This window comes from Hydractinia symbiolongicarpus, chromosome 10 (genome assembly GCF_029227915.1).
Source record: "Hydractinia symbiolongicarpus strain clone_291-10 chromosome 10, HSymV2.1, whole genome shotgun sequence".
In the NCBI taxonomy this organism is placed as follows: Eukaryota; Metazoa; Cnidaria; class Hydrozoa; order Anthoathecata; family Hydractiniidae; genus Hydractinia; species Hydractinia symbiolongicarpus.
The window spans coordinates 22,630,474-22,651,368 of NC_079884.1; the positions used below are offsets into that span (position 1 = coordinate 22,630,474).

General features: G+C 32.8%; 2 protein-coding genes across 2 annotated transcripts; both read left to right on the top strand.

Annotated features, from left to right (window-relative positions):
- The first annotated feature begins 3,520 nt into the window (after positions 1-3,520).
- Positions 3,521-7,056, top strand: LOC130613151 (WD repeat domain-containing protein 83-like). The gene is made up of 3 exons (XM_057434477.1): positions 3,521-3,944; positions 5,700-5,878; positions 6,511-7,056. The coding sequence occupies exons 1-3, from the start codon at positions 3,645-3,647 to the stop codon at positions 6,947-6,949; spliced, it is 918 nt and encodes a 305-aa protein (XP_057290460.1). The 5' UTR covers positions 3,521-3,644; the 3' UTR covers positions 6,950-7,056.
- Positions 7,057-8,619: 1,563 nt separating this feature from the next.
- LOC130613149 (general transcription factor IIH subunit 1-like) lies at positions 8,620-20,798 on the top strand. Its single transcript, XM_057434475.1, has 16 exons — positions 8,620-9,137; positions 11,729-11,930; positions 12,199-12,295; positions 12,463-12,522; positions 13,566-13,659; positions 13,742-13,776; positions 14,066-14,186; positions 14,457-14,533; positions 15,930-16,030; positions 16,339-16,375; positions 16,451-16,582; positions 18,194-18,277; positions 18,351-18,441; positions 19,039-19,154; positions 19,448-19,534; positions 19,878-20,798. Exons 1-16 carry the CDS (start codon positions 8,984-8,986, stop codon positions 19,971-19,973), a joined length of 1,584 nt encoding a protein of 527 aa, XP_057290458.1. The 5' UTR covers positions 8,620-8,983; the 3' UTR covers positions 19,974-20,798.
- Positions 20,799-20,895: the final 97 nt, after the last annotated feature.

A 20,895-nucleotide genomic window follows, 5' to 3' on the forward strand; every position in this document is an offset into this window, starting at 1 on the left:
CAACTCCCGGCAACATCCAACGGCCCACACAGTGTGCCATCTTCCCAATTTTCCTCACATGGCTTGGGTTAACCCGGGGCTATGGTAACATTCACTCGCCCATGTTGAATCGCCGTCAAGAGGAATCGAACCCCGGTCTCCCGCACAGAGTACGAGAGCTATAACCACTAATCTACGGCAGCAAACAAAGACATCCAACCACCCAACCACCCACGTGGCAGTTATTTTTCCATAGAAAAAACCTATCCATCAAAGGCTACAAAGGTGGAATGCCTTTTCTACGTTTCTTTGGTGGTCCTGTGTTGACGCGTAATAGCCTATCCCTTCACCTGGAATTGAATATATTTGTTGCCCCCAATTCTTTTGTTTACAGACCTTTCCCATTATAGAACATACAGTAAGTTTATTATTATTATTATTATTAGTAGTAGCAGTAGCAGTAGTAGTAGTAACAGTAACATTTTTTTTCCAAAAGTAAGAAAAGCTATAAAGATAGGATGACAATATTTGGTTTTTTTTCACTGTCATTTTAACTTTATTTCTTCTTAGATTATTTCTTGCATTCGAAAATTTTTACTACAAAGAGAAAAGCGCGCTAGAATTAAAAGAAAAAAATCAAAAGCATATGAACTGCAATGTCTTCATTCGATTGCGAAACCATTGAAAGCGACCTGTTTTTACATTTCCACCATGTATTCCAGAAAGTATGTAATTAAATAATATTACATTTCTGTAAACAAGAAGAGGGATTATTTTTAATTTTTTATTATTAAAAAGTAAACAAAAAATCAAAGATATTTTTCGCATCTGTTTTGCTCACAAACGCGAGTTTTGTAAAGATCAACCTTCACATGAAAAACACACTTTATTCACGTGTCTTTAGAGTGAAGTCCAACTCCTCATCGCTCATTGATTGTAGTGGGCAAAAATGTAGTTTCGCCATGAAAGAAACGTCCATTGCACTTTAAGAGGTACCCACAAACGTCCCTTGGACGTTTCTCGTGGCAATTTGAGTATGGATGTGGCCCCTAAAACTGTAAAGTTGTGTATTAACCCTATTCGGTCCGGGGTTTTTCGAACATACTATGACCGGGGGGGGCGGATTCCGCCCCCCCTCAATAACTTTTCATAGGGTTGTTCAAATTCAATCAAACTTGGCACACTTATAGTACGTCATAAAAGGAACAAAATGGCGCCAAAAAATATTTGCTTGCGTCAGCACATTTTCTGTGACGTCATCAAAAGCTTGAAAATTGTTAAAAATGCCACTATCTGCTTAAAATATAATTACTTTTGTTCTAGAGCGAATTTTTACATTCTGTTTGAAGTTTCTGAAAGCTAAATAAAAGTTATTTAACATATCTTCCGGTTTTTACATGGATCGGATGAAAAATTGCCAAAAATTGCCCGAAAATCCGTTTTTTTCCGATTTTCGGGTAAAATCCGACAAAATCGGGAAATCGGATTAGTCACGTGTTCAAATTATTCAAAATGATTCTTCTTGATGAAACAAAGTTGTGTTGCAAGTTTCAAGTTCTAAGGATAATCCTACCAGGAGTTATTATATTTTCCCCATTATAAGGATTTCATAGAGATTTTTAGGGGTAGTTTCGAGTAATGGCCAATATCAAAGCCTCTGAAAGGTATGGGACCTAAAAAATTAGCATGCAGGTGTCTAATAGATAAATGTTGAAACTCAGTAAGTATCATAGCCATATAACAAAACAATCAGGAGTTATTAAAAAAAAACCGTCAGGGGGGGCGGAATCCGCCCCCCCCCCGGACCGAATAGGGTTAAAGGGATCTTGAGGTACTTTTACAAGTTGGACTTACCTGAAAGATTTTCATAAGTTATTCCCAATGACATATTCACTTTTTGTTAAAAGTTTATGTAACCCCAGATATCGTTTTTTAAATATTTGTTTTTCTTGGCGCCTTGATGGCTGCTTCGATCTTCTTGCTCGTTAAAAATTTCAGACTAGCTCCAGTCCTTTTTAGTGACACGTGACCATATTACGTAGTATTTCAGTAGAGCTCACAAATTAATGACTTTCACTCGTTATTATTAATGACTTTCATAGCCAAAAACAATATACTGTGGCAACAAAGTTAAAATCCAATGTACTTTCCACATCGATCTCTGTACTAATGATTTGTTTTTGTTTAAAAAAAATAATTCAACATGGTATTCTAGCCGTCTAAGCAATAAAACAAAAAATAAGATGTTAGCAGCAGGTGTGTGCATGATTTTATTTTAAATTTAAAAGAATTTATTTCAACAAACAGGTTGTAAAAATTACTGATCTATAAGCTGTTGACCTATGCTCAAGTGAGTTTTGCCAACCTTGTTCTCAACAATTCTTGGGGACAAGGTTGCCGAAGTTACTCAGTAGATGGATATGTTTTTTATTAAAATATATTAAAAAATCAATAGAAAAGAATACTACTTTAGTTCATCCCAAGATAGAGAGAGAGAGGCAGAATTTACTGTCTAATTAAAGTTTGTTTTTATGATATTCTTCCAATATGTAGCGCAAATATCAACGTAGTGTAGTAAATTAAACTCATCATTTTTCCCTTTTGCGATAGTGCGCTAAAATAAGCAGGGTTACAAACGCAAGACAGACATCGAAGCGCAAAAGCAGAAAAGAGAGACAGGTATCCTGGCTAACATCAACCCTGCTCTGTACCTCCATGATTAGACCTTTAAAAACATACATCATAAAACATCAAAGTCCGCCTTATTCCTTCATGCTGACACTCTTATGCTCGGCCGGTGCATTGCACTGAGACTCGAACGAAAGACGGAAGACCATTTGGAACCATGCCACAAGTCAATCTAACCTTCATCGTCACAGAGAATACTGCGAGAAGAGTGCGCATCAATGCAAGTTAAATATAACCAGAACATGGGAGAGGTTAGGTGTCCTGTACCTTAATACAGCTTTCGGATGAATGTTCTTGTGATGTAATACCAAAGAAAAAACATGTTCAATAGAGTTTAAAAAATCTTTTTAAAAGTAGAAGGAGAAATAAAAAATGTCTAGAAATATATTTAATGCCAAAAACAGATAGCAAATCTGCCAACACATCAACATTGTTTTAACTTTGCACTCGTGGTTAATACGTTTTACAAAATTCATTTCTATAGAGCTTAAATAACATATAACGTTGTGGTAAACAAAAAATAGTAAAGTGTGAATCACACTTGCAGATATTCACATCACACTTGTAAATTTTGCTTACGAGTGTGATTTTTCGCACACCATAGCACTCATAATTTTTTTAAGTGGGTGCTTTGTGTAGCTCTGGCATAGTGTTATTCAAGAAATGGCTGCGAACATATGTCACGTCTCTTCATTGCTGAGTTTATTAGTTTCTCTAATGGTGATGTGAGTGACAATGTACTTTTTGTTTGGAAAAAAATGTTGAGTCTTATTTTTGTCCTGGGTAATAGAACGTTTTTAGGACAAAAAAATTCTTGACCTCAGTTTCCCTTTAGGGAGAGGTGAATGGAATTTATACCTTGGTGACAAAATTGTGCATATTATGTATATACAACAAAATTGCACCACTGTAGTTTGTTAGATCTAAACTTAAGTTACCTGAAATAAACAATTACCAGAAAGACAACTAAAAAACAAATGGTGGAAACGCTACCCACACAATATGACAAGGAATTGAAAGAAGCTGGTATTAGAGCTGTCCGATTCAACATTGATGGTGGATACTGTCTAACCTGTGGAAGTGATAAATCTTTAAAATTATGGAATCCTTATAAGCAAATATTACTGAAAACATATATGGGTCATGGCTATGAAGTATTGGACTGTGATTCTTCTTTTGACAACAGTCAGGTTGTTTCATGCAGTGCAGATCGTACTGTAGTACTGTGGGATGTGGCAACTGGTCATTTGCTTCGAAAATTTAGAGGACATCTCAGTGTAAGTTTCAAATATTTGCTTTATGCAAATGAATTTTTGTTGGTATTGTTTTGTAATATACTTAAGGTGTATGTTTAAAAGGCATGTAATCATCTTGTTGGAAATTTTTTAGGTCATATTATGGTAAAAACAAAATCAGAACATGTTCAAAATGTATCATTAAAATGTAATCAAATGTATCATCAAAATGTATCATTAAACCAATTCAACTTAAATCTTTTTCATGTACGTAGAAAACTGCATAGTTAAAATGCATGTTTTTATAAATTTGCTAATTATTTTATTTTAAAGAAATCTAATAAAGTTTAAATAGAAAAATAAATAAATTAATAGCAAGAAAGCAAGAGATGCAATTAATAATGATTTGATCTAAATTTATTTTTACATCTGTTATACGTAAAGTTTTCTTAGCATAAAAAGAAACAAAATATTGAATTATTATAGATGATGTACAGAAGATTCTTTTCTCATGCTTGTATAATTTTATTATCTATTTTCATCTTAGCAATCATAGTGTGCATAATAAAATGAGTGGCAGTAATGGGGAGGACAAAGTGTCATGTGTCTTATTAATTGTATTTTTCAAATTTTTTTAACATTTTTTGTGGCTACCTGTTGTTTAAAAGTAGCAAATGAAAAAAAAAGAAAGAAGAATATTCTTCAAACTTAATTGTAACATTTTATACTGTTTTTTAACAGCATTTATCAATTTAGTCCTTGGTACTAGGTTGTGAAATACATGTCAATAACACCTAAATGATATATAATGAAATATGTCTGCCATACTGCTATATTACCAGAAGCAAATAATTTCAATATGCTCAATGTGATTGCAAAGATAATTAAAATAACATTAAACACAAAAGAAAAATTGATCTCCAGAATCATGTTTTAGAGAGAGGGTAAGGAAATCATTTTGAGAGAAAAAAAACACTAAGTGAAGTGAGGTCATAAGTATTGGGTTCTTTTAAAAAACTATTTTTATATTAAATTTTAAATGTGCATTATTTATGTCATTTATTAAAGGAATATGGCAAATATTTATATGTTCCATTCAGTAGCGTTTATATATTTATAATCGTCTTTCGAAGAAATAAAGTTCAAAAATAACTAAAACAAAATAAGTAAAAAATAAAAAATATCTTTGATAGTAACGTAATATTATTTTATAGTAAGGAATTTTATGATCCATCCTTAGCATTGAAATGTTAAATTCCGTTAATAGCCACGCTTCAACTTTCCATAATTTAATTTACATTATATATTGTTTGTCCCACATGTACTTACAAAGTTTAATTAATGACTTTACTCACAATTTTTCATACCATGGGTTTAAATTCCTGGATGTGAACTTTGTTGGAACTTGCTCTTTGCATGTTCCTTACACAACAGTAGCCTCTGTGCGGCGTAAAGGGGAAGGAAATTTGTTCTTACTTTTGCTTCTCTAAAAATTTTTTTAAGATCGCACTTGCATTGCATGCCCGAAATTATTGAGGTGTGCAATTCATCGCACGCCTACTAAATCTTACGAAATGGCCTGTAAAGCAACTTAAATTGCTTAACAAGTTGAATTGTGTGAATGCTGCTTAAAGCTCTCGTCAGTATAACATCCACAGAATCAGTTAATTTGCAAAATCACTATTTTCTCATCTGCATATAATTACTGCCAACGTAGTTATTGTAAATAAGTAAATTAAAGTTTCATCTTTATAAGTATTGTTTTTTAAAAATAAAACAAAACATTTTTTATTTCAGAGGGTAAATTGTGTCCGGTTTAACAAGCAGGAATCCTCCGTTATTGTGTCAGGCTCTTACGATTCAACTGTGCGATGTTGGGATTGCCGTACTAGAAGTTTGGAACCCATTCAAATTATGGATGATGCTAAAGATAGTGTACCAAGTCTTCAGGTTTCAGAGCATGAAATTATAACTGGGTAATATAGTATGTTATACTTTAATATACTTTATTGTTTCAAGTTATTTCATGTATTTCTTCTTTCTTTATTTTCTTTTGTTTCTTTATTTCATGTATTTGCTTCTTAAAAGCAAATACATGAAATAAAGAAACACAAAACTGAACTTTTTCAAAGCAGAAATTAGAAGTGTATAAAGTTGCAAAATCTTAGACATTTTCTTTCTGCATTGCATTTCTGCATAACTGCATTAGGTCTATGTTTGAATACATCAAAAATGGTTGGCGAAAATGTATAACTATTGTTTACTGTTCTGATAAGGAAATAACTTACTCTTTGTTAAATGAATTTTATTCTAGCTTATAATAGGCATTTTGTCATCATCAGCTGGATTTGCACTCCTTTATAAATAATAAATTAACATATGTGTGAGCTCTGCAGTATTTTTATTTGTTAAATAAAAAATTCAGGCAGACACATCTGCACATATTTAACATTGCAGTAATACAAACTTCTGTGAAAATGCTTCAGACAAAGTTGATATTTAGATGTCCAGGATGTTGTTTGACTGATGCATATGTGGACACAAAAAAAAATGCAAACATGGGAAAATACATAAACTCTTGTTAAACGCAATTATTATAAATTTTTAGGTCAGTTGATGGTTATACACGTCATTATGACCTTCGTCAAGGTTGTCTTAAGGAGGACTGCATGGGAGAACCTGTGACCAGTGTAAGCTTTACTAATGATGGACAATGTATTCTAGCTTCAACTCTTGACAGCTCCATTCGATTAATTGACAAAGAAACAGGTGCTGTACTCAATACATTTAAGGGTCATCAAAATAAGGAGTATAAAATTGACAGCTGTCTGACTACTAAAGATACGCATGTGATCAGTGGTTCAGAGGACGGATCACTTTACATTTGGGATTTAATTCAAGCCAATATCGTAAAGGAAATCAAAGGTGCACATAAAAATGCAATCTATTCATTGGCAAGACATCCAAGCAAAAATATTATTCTCACTGCAGCTACGGATACAGTCAAGTTATGGATCAACAGTGAAGAGGATTTAAACGAGGATTAAGCAGTCATCTTTGTATAAGATCAAAAACCAGTTTGATATTCCACAACGTGATTTTTTGGTGTTAATTACAGTACATGAATTTAATAAAAGAAAACTGTATTTATGTACTAAGATGCTTTTCTATTTGGAATTAATGTTGAATGCATTACTTTCTCTAACGAGGTATACAGCAACAACCATTTCCATTTAGAAACCCAACAATGTTTTGGAGATTTAAGATTGAAGTATGCAATGTAATGGAAGTGAGATAATTTCAAAAGATAAGACAATTTTGGTAACAAAATAATAAATAGTAAAAATTAAGCATACACAGCACCATATTATAATACCTTTATTTTGCGTTTTCAAAATGACTGTGTACAGCTTCATCCAGAGTCCCCCATAAAGTAAGCCATTTACTGGTAAGTCAACCCATAGATTTTTTCACAGGGTGAACAACTAGTATAATATTTCCTATCAAACTTAATCCAGTTTGTTAGAAACACAATCTTTAACTCAGAAAATTTCTTATTTATACTAAGCAAGTTCTCATAAACCGCGGATCCTCCTTTAAAATTTCTGTTTATAATCTTGTGGAGAGTAAATGTTAAATCTTTTCAAATGTTGTAAATGTATCCGTAGTTCTAATACATGTAAGCATTAAGCTGCTGATAAATGCCAATATGTTAGCAAAAATTCTGACTCACTCTAACAAATTTTTGTTGACAAGAGTTTTAATAACTAACATAAGTTTTTCAGTACATTCACTTATTGCTTATGTGTGGAAGCATGCAAGAGTAAAATAAAAAATAACATGAAGGTAAATAGCAATGTACACCACAAAATTTGTAAAAATAAAATTAATAGAAATTTAGACGGCTGTGTGATTATTTGTTGAGTTTAAGCTTTCCAACTGATATGAATATTGTTTACAGTTTTAGCTACAACTATGGAAAAAAATGAAAATTATTTAGAAAATGTTGAAAAAGCCTTAAAGAGTAATATTAACATCTTGCTATCAACAAATACAATGCAAGAACGAAGTGAAGGGCCTGATGATACTCTAACCAATGCTTTGAATGAATTTGAAGAATCAATAAGAAAGCTGAAAATGTTCTTTACGCAAGCTACGATATTACATAAAATAACTAATCCAAGTTACTATGAACAAGAAGAACTGAAAGAAATGCAAACTGAGTTGAGTAGAAAAGACAATATGATAAAAGAACAAGTCAAAAAATTGGCACGTTATCGTGCTGAATTGGAAGTATTACAAGAAGCACAAGTTCAAGCAATATCAAAGAATTTGTAGTATCACTTTTAATGTATGTTAATGTGTGCCATTGGTTCACCTGTTGTGGTCTTGTATACAAAAGCATTGAAAAGCATTGATAATTTATTGAACATTAGTTAAAATAGGATGAATTATTTTATAACTTGCATCAGAAGTAAAATAGACAAATCCATTAAGCTTTTGTCAATGTGAAATTGTTTTATTGTTATTTTATAGTTAGTTATTTAATTTCTCATGTTTTATTGACACTCTACTGGCATTTCTTAACAGCTTTTGGACAAAAGCTACTAAATATTTTAGTTGTGTAACACAATTCTAGTATAAACAACAAAAAGGAAATTGTTGTCTTCTCCTATTTGGGTAACCAGATCATACAAAACTTGACAAGTTCCTCTAGGTGGAAGCAACTGTTTTAAAATAGATGGGATGATGACATCATTACTAATGTTCTAGCATATTTTGGTAAACATTTGTGAAATGGTTTTGATCTTTAAACCATTGAATCACCTTTTGAAGGTCTATGGGAGGTAATTTTCTGAAGACACATTTTGTATGTCAAGTAACTATTGATGGTAGTAAAAAATGTGGAAAGAAAAATAATTTTTTATTTTTTTTTTAATTTTTTTCTGTGGCAGCGAATTATTCCATGAAGCTTACAGCTAGTAAATATTTAAGGTCTCGACAACAGTTTACACTTCTATTTTCATGCCATTTAATAATTTCCTAAAACAACTTAGATCATAGCTGAATCCCAAAACACCATGTCTAATTCCGAAAAAGTATTGGGAAAGGTAAAACACACAGTCAAATTCAAGAAAGCGGATGGAACTTTTTCGTTGCTGACCAACCGACTAACATGGCATTCTTCTTCTGGTGATGCAAAAACGTTTCAATGTGTCTACTCTGACATAAAAGGTAAGAAATTATTTGGTACTTGCAGACATGCTGTACACCTAAATTCTTCTGAAATGCACCTAATTATCTCAGTATTTTCCTTAGTATTTCAGTACCACCTTATTATTTGTTACACTGTATTGGATGTTTTTAATCTCTAAGTCTGTCAGAAAATTTTCTTTCACATAGCTTTCTGAAACATATTCCAGTATTTGAAATTTAAGCTTCCTATCCAACCATTGAAATTTACTTTGTGGGAAATTTTTTGTTATATTATTCAAAAAGAATTTTTTTCAGAACTTTAGTTTGAACTTAAAGTATTGATCTTTTACTTAGATACATGCATGACACGATACTTACATAAAGTTCCGCAAGATGAGTGGAAAAAATCTTGGTGACAAAATAATATTTTTAATGATGTCATCCTGAATAGATATATTTTGATATATCCCTTTCACAACTAACGTATTCTTAAAACCTTAAAATAACCTAATTTTGATCTTTGACTAGGTGTGCTTATGTATGGGTACAAGATACTTTAAGAAATTACCAAGACTTTTAGGATAGATATTATTATTAAAATATTCTCCTGGTCGCTTAATAGAATAGCTTTCTCAGAACATGTCAGTTAAAGGGGAAGTAACCTCTAATTTTTTATATAAAAAAACAGTAGCCGCAACAACAACAAAATTGAAATACCTATTTCTTTTCATATAAAAGTTTCACTAACTTTGTAAAAAGTTGTGTTTACTACGCGTGAAATCGCTTCGTTATTTTGACCCCTTTGCGATTTTAAAAGGATTGGGTTGAGTTGAAATTATGACATTTTTTAGTTCAGAAAGTGTAGTATGCTGGCGGTGGTAGTAGTATTAGTTGTTAATTTACTTAAACATTCGAGTTTAACTGCTTGAAAACATGCCAAATTGCGCCCCCATCAACTGCACTAACAAAACTGGTAATAATAAATCAAAAGAAAATGTTGACGATGTTGTATTTTTTTTCAAAACTCCCAGCGCAGAGAAAAAAGAGCTTCGAAAAAGTCACATAACATTTTAAAAGAACTGGTCCCTTGCCTAAGGATTCAGGATTTTATATATGTTCCACACACTTTGAGCCAGACTGCTTAGAAATAGATCTTCAGGCAATTACCTGACTTACGTAAATCATTTGATTTTGTATGTATCAACCCAACACATGCTTCTTTTGTATTTGTTTATCAAAATAAAAAGATACAAGCTTGGTATAAACTTCGTGTTCGTAACCAACAATTACATACCAAGCCAACAAAAATTATATTTTACACAATGATAATTCGTTTTCTTAACATTATAGATTTCCTACTAATAACTTCTAATAACTTTTTCAAACTTACTTTGACTTTCAAGTTTAAAAATTATGCACCACACAACAAGTAAATGTTTTCTTCGTCACATGCATGGCTTGACAGACGGGGGTAATGACAAAAATTCGGAAATATCTATCAGCTTCAGAGTATTTATTGCGGATTGCCCATAAAGCACACGATGGTATGTCTTTCTGAAAATCTTTTTCTAATCGATTATGTACCCATCAAATCTGTAATACATGTTTTTCCTAAAATGGGAAATTTAAAATTTACCCCCTGTTCACTGACACTCTTTCAGAGCACATCTCACTATTGTATTTCTTTATTAGAACGCATCTTCGTTATTCTATTTTTTTAATCCCTTCATCATTGTTGCTTTCCGGGCCTTCTTCATTGAATTTCAAAGATGCAGTTGCATAAAATATTTCGGATGGAGAGCAAGATGTTTTTTTTTTCACAAAAGATTTTGTTGAAAAGTTTATTGTAAAGAGCTTGTTGAAACTTTTTATCATGTTGTGCGTATGGAAAATGTATTTCCTTTTTTATCAGACTTTTTATTTTTAACACGATTCAATTTAACAATTTCAATTAATCGAAGATAGAAGGATGTTAAAGATATAAAATGGATATCACTTCAGTCATTATTAAAAATATGAAAGACTTTATATTTGGCGAAATTATTTGTACTTTCGAAGTACTCATCAGGAATTTCATTATTATCTTTGCAGCACAAACTTTCAGAGAATAAACTCATCGGTCTACAGTGACCACCTCATTTACACCAATTATTGTTTCCAATTCGATTGCCTTCTTTTTGTATAACTTCGTCTTTATGGTTTGAACTATTTATCTTGCTCTTCCAACGACATTTCAGGCTCAAAACTAAATGACTTTAGAGCCGAAATGTCTGGAACAGTGTTCTCTTCGTCACTGGACAAGAAACTATGATGCATTTGTTTGTTTCTTATTTGAAAGTCTGTTGCATTATAAGCATCAACATAGGGCCTTGTCTAGCTAGCGCAATGTTTTGAACTATAAAACTGCATATTAAAATTAGAACCCAGTCCTTTTTATTTTGACGCTCTTTTTTCAAAAACGAAGTTTTTGCGGAGATATGAACAGGGAATATAGGTATTTAGAGATAAATTCTTGTGTTTATGTGTTATTTTTGCGGGTTTTATAAGTTCAAATACAAATACGCAGTCGAAAAAAAAAATCACATTTTTAAGGATACTACCCTTTAAGTAACAACAGCAATTGTTTTTAGTTCAACGTATTAGCCCTGAAACGAGCTCGAAGGTTCAACTTCAAATTGTCTTGCACAATGACACTTCATATAACTTCCACTTTGCTAATCCAAATGGTAGGGACAATCAGCTAAAAGATCGTAACCAAATGAAGGACTTGCTTGCAGAACTGATACCTGCACATCGTCACAAAGCAAATAAAGATTTGGAAGAAAAAAATAAGTAGGTATTGTTATATTCATTATATTTTGAAATAGCTGTTACCAAGTTGTTACTAAAATTATTTAAAAGGGTGGACATAAATCAGAGCAATTCATAGAATGTAATCTACTGCAAAATCTATTTCCATCTGCACACTGTGCAATCGTTACAGTGTAATTTAGGTTTTAATGTCATTTTCCTTTCTTTTTAATAAAAAAACTACTTGTTTTTAATAAGAAGTCTTGTATATTTCTTAGTTGCAGTTTTCAACCATCTATTTCTTTTTCAGAATTTTTAAAGAAAGACCAGAACTTTATCAACTTTACAAGGAACTGGTTGTAAGTGGAATCATTACGGCAGACGATTTTTGGGACAATCAAAAAATGGTAAATACGTTACGCTATGCTAATTACTGGTCCAAAATTTATATTAACTTCAGCAAAAAAAAACAATCCTTTCTATCAAGCAAATTAGATCTAACTTAAGTGACGTTCAAAATTTATAATATTATCAGTGACTTGCAAAATGAAACAACTTGCATGATTTTTTATAGAATATAAATCCATCGAAGGAAATGGAGAAACAAGAAGTTGGTATTGGTTCAGGTTTCTTGGTATGTTCTTAAAATAGAGTCATTATGTCATTTGAAGGAATTGACTTTTTACAAATTTGTTTTTCCTAGTGTACAGTAAGCTTGAATTTTATAGAGGAGTATATATATATTTAGAATATTCTTTTAAAAGCTAACTAATAAATTCTAAAAGTGTGCAAATTCATTTTATAGTTTCTTTTTTTTTGAGAAAAGAACAATTATGTATCAAGAAAAGTAAATCCTTACATTTATAAAATTGGAGTGCTAATTTTCATTACACTGCCTACTAGCCCAGTCATGATTAAAGAATTTGATCATGACTGGGCTTGTAGGCAGTGCCCTGATGAAACTTTACCTACATAAAAGTTATTTGTTTTTACTAGCTTGATAACGGCCAATAGTGATATTGTTACATTGGTGTCCGTTTTTAAGCAGTGCTTCAAATACACATCTATAAACATAAAATAACATTATAATTATTTTCTCTAAAATGTATTACACAGTAACTCTAAAATTGCCGTTAAAATTAGAATTATGAAATTTTTAAATACTTGATTGCTCAGGTCTCTTAAGGGCATGCACCTACTTTTTTGCAGTCAAATTCTAGCACCTTTTTCTCTTTCCTCATGTTATTTGACCTTGGAACAAAAAAATAACATGACTAGCCTCAAAGTTTCTTAGAATATTCCATTTCGGTGGCATGAACGTTCCTTTTGCGCTCATATTAAAAATATCATGTCTAAATCAGCTAGAAGGCTTAAAAAAATGAAAGATTTAGGACAAATTGGAAAAAGTAAACGCATCTAGATATTTTTAAGTTAGAAAGCCTTGCGTTATTGCAATTGTTCCATCAATGAACCCCGTCCTGCATTTACTTTTTGGTTGTGGCACCTTAATCAGAAGATTAAATTTTATTGACCTAACAGGAATTTTGTTTTTAATACTTTGTTCTTGTAAAAACATTTCCAACAGACTCTATCTTTGTTTTAACCAAACTAGTTTCTTATAAAAAACATGTATCCCCAGTATTTCATACAATCAAGCATCATCTGTTGTTACTTTAGGCGGAGTTGAAACCAGACATGCATGGCTGTAATGAACTTCGTTTCAACTTGACAGCTGATAGCATTGAATCCATCTTTAAAATGTATCCTACAGGTATTACTTCTTTTTGGATAACCGACAGAAATGTTTCATGTAAAGTTTAACACGAAAAATATATAGCATTTGTTTATTTTAGTAAAAGAGAAGTATGTCAACACTGTACCAAACGATGTAAGCTGCTGTTTCTTAAACATGCATGAAGTGATTGCAAATAACCTGTCTTCTTAGTTGCGTTAAGAGAAATACAAGACTTGGATAATTAGTGGCATTGAAGTTGAAATGCAGAATAATATCAGCATATTGTATATATCCTGAACATAAACTTTTATATGTGAGCAAATAAAAAATGCATCTAGAGAGAACAAAATAAAAATATGTATTGTTTTATTAAGCTAGACTGTTTATTCTGGTAAAATAATCGATATGCTACAATTCCAAAAATGGCTGTGTTTTGCTTTAGATGACTGAAAAAGAATTCTGGACAGAATTCTTCCAATCACAACACTTTCATCGAGATAGAATCCAAAAAAACGCTTCTTCCAAGGATATATTTGGAGAGTATGCTAAAAAAGACGAACAAGGTATAGTCTTTCTTGTAGATTTCATTATAATGACTAGCTTCTCCTCCTTCTGTCTGCAACTATGTCACGTTATATCCAGTGATTTGTATAGCATTGCTCAAGCTTGTTTGCTTGCTAACAAGACAGTTCACAGTCAGTAAATAGCTTGGAATTAGCTGACAACGCTACATGTATATAGTACAACCTAGCGCTCCACCATGTTGCCTTTTGTCATACTGCACTGCTAAGAAAAGCATATGTCAATTTATTTCGAATTTATCTCTTTTTTAGAATATTTAAAAAAGGTCACACAAGATTTTTTTGACCCATTATTCGATTTTTCATCAACTTCACCAAACTTTGAAGAGGTTAGTTTTATTTTTTTCTGGTTTTGTCCTTTTTCATCTTGATTTATCCAATTCTATTTCAATTCATTTGATGGTCTGTGTATAAAAAGGTAGTATACCTTACTACCTTTGGTTATAACATTGTGGGTAAATGTCTATTTCTGGGCAAATGCTCACTTCCAAGCAGTATTTTAAAACGATTATTAATTTTAACACTGTTATCTATGAGTCTAGCAGTCCTTTAACAAATATTGGAACATGTACTTCATACCTGTGGATAGTGGATAAAGCTTATGGTTAACTGATGGTCATGAACAATATGGATAAAAATGTTTTTCATTAAATATCCTGATTAATAGTTCGTGTTCGTGCTTTTATCAAGTAATTTTACATATGTTTACGTTCCACTATTTTATCCTCTATCCAGTTTTCGAGATATACGATGACGTCATTGTGTCTTAGGCAGAATGACGTCTGGAATTTTTTATCCCAGTTTTCTTCCAATGTGCTAACACACATTTGTGCCAAGTGGCGGCAATACGACGTCTTCTTTGTCTCTTTCAAAGGGAACGAAAGAGTCTTTTAGCCCTTCCTTCCCCACTCTCCTCAGCTTTTCAGAGGTCCTAAAATGTCTGCCCTGAATAGGGTTAACGCTCCCTCCCCATTTATGTACAACACAAATTGTGTTATTTTCTTCAATTCTTAAATTTTAATAAATCTTCTCAGTAAACCTACTCGTACACTTGCAGAAAAGTAAGACGTATCACTGCAACACTTTATTTAGAAGAACTCCATAAACATGCTCTAAACTAAATGAACAAGAAATACAAAAAACTGTGTAAAAAAATGTCTGCGTATAGCCGAGCACCTTCTATGTCAGCCTTTCCAATTCAGTTTTTTTCACGACAACAAAACATTGCCGACGAGAAATGACATTTTCCTGTTTTGCGTCGCCAAACTTGTGTTTAACGTTGGGAAAGTTATTTCAGCATTCTCCTCGGCAACTGCCGAATGCCGACGTGAATTAGAATACTAGCCTGTCGACTTTTGTCTCTGTTTTTGCTACCCACTCCAAGGTGCGGACGTCCTGTATCGATACCCCGTAAGTAATGAATAAATTCAAGTAAAATAAAATGTAATTTTTGAAAAGGATTCGACGAGATTGAGTTGGCAGTCAGAGTTATGGGGAGAATTTCGACCAAAGATGTCGGAATAATTAGTACGATTGATCCGAAATATTTCCGTTTAGATATGGAAGGGACAAAAGATGGTCAATTAGGTGAAAGACCTAAATTCCTGGGATATAATTTGACCAGTGCGGTGACATGTTATAGGGAGGAAATCAAGAGAGTTTCTTTTTTCAAAAATATTTCAATTATAAAAAAATCTTTAGTAACAAATCTGTTTACGTTTTAAGGGGTATGGAACTACTTCAAGATCAAAACCTTCTGTTAACGATCCACTAATAAAACACTTTAACCACCAAAGTTTAATGGTTCTGCAAAATACACAGAAAAGGTAAGATATGCTGACTTAATTTTAATCAAATGGCGGAGATAATATGTAGAAAGTTGGGGAGGTATACACATGTTTAAGTAGATAAAGTATAAACGATGTACACGGTATACGGTATTTACATAGAAGCATAGGTTAATCTTCATACGTCATTTTCTCTCTGTTTACAATAACATTTACGATAAAAAAAAAAAAATTTTTTCGGCACTTTATTATTTGCTTATAAGTGTTCTGTTTTTTTCTTTTAACTAAATATAATTTTTTTTCCTGCATGTTTTGTTTTTGTTTTAATTATATATAACATTGTTTAGATCCAACACAGAAAGAGATTCTGACGAATTTAAAAAGGTAAGTTTTCGTGCTTAGCCGAAATTTTTTTTGTCTTCTTTACCGACTTTTAGTCAGTCGTGATCATTCTTTCAGAAACGTATTCGAGAAGCCTTGGAACTAGAAGACCTTGAAGAATACAGAGAAGGATCAGTTGCTACCTTAAAAATATTAGACATTGATAAATTTGCACATAAGCCAGCTGAAGGAGAACTAAACGGTTCTGAGGTGCGTATAAGATATTATGAAGTAAATGAAAATGTATGTGCGCATTGCATCACAATTTCGTTAACCATTTGCGTCAACAATAATATTTTTTAACCTGATACAGTCCGCTTAATTGCGGAGAACGGTGCTCTGTTTCAAAAATGTTTAATATACACCGATAGAATCCGCAATTTTACGGTTACAAACCAAACATATCCCTTGATCACACGCAATGTATGTAAATTTCGAGTTTCTGACATACCCTTCGGCGTCATTGTCAGCTTTAGTGGGCTCCGCTCACCAATCTGTCCCGAAACCGTACCTAACATGTTATTTGATTTTAATGATTTTCTGAAAATAATTTTACCTTCTTTCTCTGCATAAACTTCTTTACACTTTGTAGTACTTGCAAGTATATTTCTTTTTTTTTTGTGAGAATTATCTGACAACCATAACAGAATACGCACTTGTGGTAGAGCTTTCGCTTCCAGTGTGGAAGGTCTGGCCGAGTCATGTTAGAGACTATAAAAGTGTGAATCGATCCTTTCTGCTTAGCGTTCAGCTTGAGAATAGGATTGATCTTAGGCAGTTGTCTAGTTTTCGTAGTTCAAATGGGAGTTTTAAATTCACTAGGACCCCAACTCATTAAAAGCTGATGCACAGTAAAAATGCGCACGGTAAAACATATACACTTAAGTTTATTTATTTGCTTAGTGAAAACATTTCATGCATTTTGGAGTTTTTCCTTCTTTCAGGTGTTTGGTGTGTAAGCTGATTTATTTCAAAATGAATTCTAACTTGCTTGTTTTTTTATCGAACTTTGAATTTTAATTAGGAACTGACGATGAAAGACCGTACGTAACTTTAAAAATTCTGACCGACACAAAATTCGTATGTTTAATTTTAATTTTTGGATAACCTCTATTAAAAGTAAATTTTGACGAGGCAGTCATTCTTGGCACTTGAATGAATGTTACGTACCTTTAAAAATGTACGTAACATAACCTTATTTTGGTTCTGTATTCTTTCATTTTACGCATTCTTGGAAGCAAGCAAAGGTTTTGACAAAGTGTCGTGTGTTTCTTGTCATTATTCACGATGTTAAGTGCTCGAAACGGCTTTTTCACAGATTCTATGAGTTTTTTTACCGTACGTAACACAAACATAAAATCATCAAGTATTTTCAGGAACTTTAAATGTTCCGAAATGTCTAAAGGGTAACCATTGCCATTTTTATTGCCCTTTCGTGCCTTTTACCAAGAAGTGTAACGTATTTTTGGTCAATTCTCAAGTCTGATGCTGTTTGCTGCTATCAAGACATTTCAATAGACATTTCCATCGTTGTCCCATTGAATGTCTAATGTTGCGTACGTTCTCAAGAAATGACCAGGTCATATGGAATTGTTCATATTTTATTTAATAATTTGGCATAATAATTATTTGGAAAATTAGATTTTTTTGGCACAGATTTGTGAGCGGAACACTGGTATGATTTGTTGTGTGCGATATATAATATTGTTCTACATCACCATTCGGGGTGTTCGCTTTTTTAGGACAATGTGAAACGTCTAAATGTTTATGTTGCGCAATGAGCTTTAATAAACAACGGTATTTACTTATTTGTTTTTTTAGAATGGGTACAATAACGCTGCATATCAAAAAAATATTATACAATTAAAAGAAAGCGTAACGGCTTGGACACCTTCCCTGTCACAAGTAAATACAATATTCACAAGTTCGTGTATCGTGGATTGATTTGTAGTTTTATTTTTTTGGTTATTTTTTAAAGGTACTTTCAGCTTCAGATGCAGCAGAAGTCATGGAAGAGGTATCGCCTGGTGGCAAGTTTATGTCTCATGTTGGGAAAACGAATTTAGCTGGTATGTTGAGCTTTCTGCTATACATTTTTAGTGTTTCAAACTCTTGGAAATACCAAAGAATTACCGTTCACCCCTATTTTAGAAAATGGCGGTAAAAATGTCTGCAGATCTAAGCAGCGATAATACTGCACTCTGATTGGTTCCTTTTTGGTACCTAGTTCGGGACATTGTATCTCGCAATTTAGCCAGATGATTATTTTTTCGTTATTTTGTGCCACGGGGACTCAAGGCAATAGTAGCAAATTCGATTTTGTTTTAATTGCGTTGTAAATTTATCGTGTCCACACACGTATGTGCGACTGGTAATATTTCCATTACAACAAGGAAATAATTCAGTGTAATTACCGCATTCTGATTGGCTAGATACAAAAGTGTTGACTCAGAATTGTTGCTGAAAGTGGCAGCACAAAGAAATGTTTTAGTAACGTGAATTATCTGGACAGTATATAAACCTGCTATCATATTCAAGGCAAGTTAAAACAGCCCAGCCTCATCCAATGCTTGTGATTATTCTTTAAAATATATTGAATGATTCACCACTTAAAATACACTTTACTTAATAGAATGGTGTACTTCATAAATATTTTTATCTCTTAGAAACCGCACCAAGTGATTTACTGCAAGAAATGAAGAAGCAATATATATCACTAGCTGAATTGTTGAGACATTTCTGGTCCTGTTTTCCTGTCAAGACTCCTCAATTGGAAGAAAAGGTACGTGTTGGAATTAGAATAAAAAAGTGCATTTGCGAATTTGTGCTAACGAAGGGTTTGAAAATAAATATATAACATTTGAATGAACACGTAAATACATAACGCATGTTATAATGTTGGCAAGGGCGAGACTTTTCAACTTGAAAATTGAACTGCTAATTTGGGTCCAGTACTGCAGTAATGATAACCACGCTAATATACAGTCTAAAAAGAGAGTTTTGCATTCTTGGCACCTCCAAGTTTTGAAGGTTGTTCTGATCGTTTTATATTCAATTCACTAAGTTTATTTACAGGTTCGTCGAATGGCTAGCAGTTTAGAAAAATACCGAGATACGAAGCTAGCCAACTTTCAGTGTATGCAACCGTCGAATTGCAATCAGGTAAGTATGCGTTTTTCCCCTTCCCATTTATGTGTGGTCGACGTAAATCTTGATTTCTTCGTATGTGACTAATACCCTTCGCGTTTTTATCTTCGTGTGGTCGTTCTATGCACGTATATATAGCAACGTCTTTATTTTCCCGCGGTCGTTGTTAACTGACGTTTTTTCTACGTATCAATGTTTTTCTTGTGCTTGTGTGTTCTTTGTTGGTGTTTGTCTGTGTGCACTTGTGGTGACGTGTTTATCTTCACGTGGTTGTTGTCTTTTTGCGGTCGCTCTGAGATTGGTGTTTTACGTATCCATAGCAACGTTTAAATCATTGAGTGGTGTTTATTTATTGTAGCTGGCTGTTCACATGAGTGAGATGATAGAAGTGGCCATCAAGAAGTTTAAAAGTTGGGAAGAAAGACGAGCGAGCGTGAAGTTAGGTCGGACGTAACCAAATGAAGTGAGAGTAAACGTGCTGCAGTCGAAGTAGGATCTCATTTGTCGCGCAGGTTATGTGGGATGAGTGCTTTGTAGATAAACATCAGTAAATAATGTAACAATAAATAAATAAATATCGAAAATGATAAACAATGTTTTTCAATGTTGATTGCGCACACACACTTACACGGGATTCTAACGAAGAAAATTGACAAGTCTTAAATCATCAATGTCTTCCCCAGGGGTATTGTATCTTTTCTAACATTGGGACGCTGCGTTAGAGTGAATAATCCCAGGGAGAAAGTTGATTTGAAAAAATGTGTTTTTCAAGAAAATCAAGGCTAGAATAATGAGGGGAAATTCGTGCATTGTCCCCTGCGATCTTAGCAATGTAGTTACTGCGGAACCGAAATGAAGGTTGTTGTTTTGAGAGGTTTAGTTTCAGCTTTTTATACCAAAAATTAAAATGGTAATTTTATTCAACATTGCACCATAAAAAGCTTATTTGGAGTCCCGTCAGAATATACCTGTAAAATAGCCCTCGGCAAAATAGCCCTGTTCAAAGTAACTAGTCACTTGAATTCTAAAAGTTTTACAGAATTTTTTTATACCATGTACGAACTCGGCATATGAGAAAAGTGAGACCCGATACCCTATGTGATACCCGAGACCCGAGACCCAATACCCTGATACCGATACCCGAGACCCGATACCCTGATTTTTTTTTTATTATTTTTTTTAATTTTTTATTTGAATATGAACGATAATAAAAACACATTTTGATATGTATATATTTCTTCATTATACGGAAATATTTGTTGCACGTAATATGCGAATATGTTGCTGGCTCAACAATGGTTTTATATCACCAGGAACTACAATGAAACTAGCATCAAAAAAATTATTTTGTCTGATCAAACATGAATAATTAAAGT

Bases quoted from the DNA above. Each gene is read 5' to 3' on its own strand.
- LOC130613151 (XM_057434477.1), top strand. From the start codon at position 3,645: ATGGTGGAAACGCTACCCACACAATATGACAAGGAATTGAAAGAAGCT. The intron at 3,945-5,699 runs GTAAGTTTCAAA...TTTTTATTTCAG, and splicing joins AATTTAGAGGACATCTCAGT to AGGGTAAATTGTGTCCGGTT. The intron at 5,879-6,510 runs GTAATATAGTAT...ATAAATTTTTAG, and splicing joins GAGCATGAAATTATAACTGG to GTCAGTTGATGGTTATACAC.
- LOC130613149 (XM_057434475.1), top strand. From the start codon at position 8,984: ATGTCTAATTCCGAAAAAGTATTGGGAAAGGTAAAACACACAGTCAAA. The intron at 12,523-13,565 runs GTATGTTCTTAA...TTGTTACTTTAG, and splicing joins GTATTGGTTCAGGTTTCTTG to GCGGAGTTGAAACCAGACAT. The intron at 13,777-14,065 runs GTAAGCTGCTGT...GTTTTGCTTTAG, and splicing joins TCAACACTGTACCAAACGAT to ATGACTGAAAAAGAATTCTG.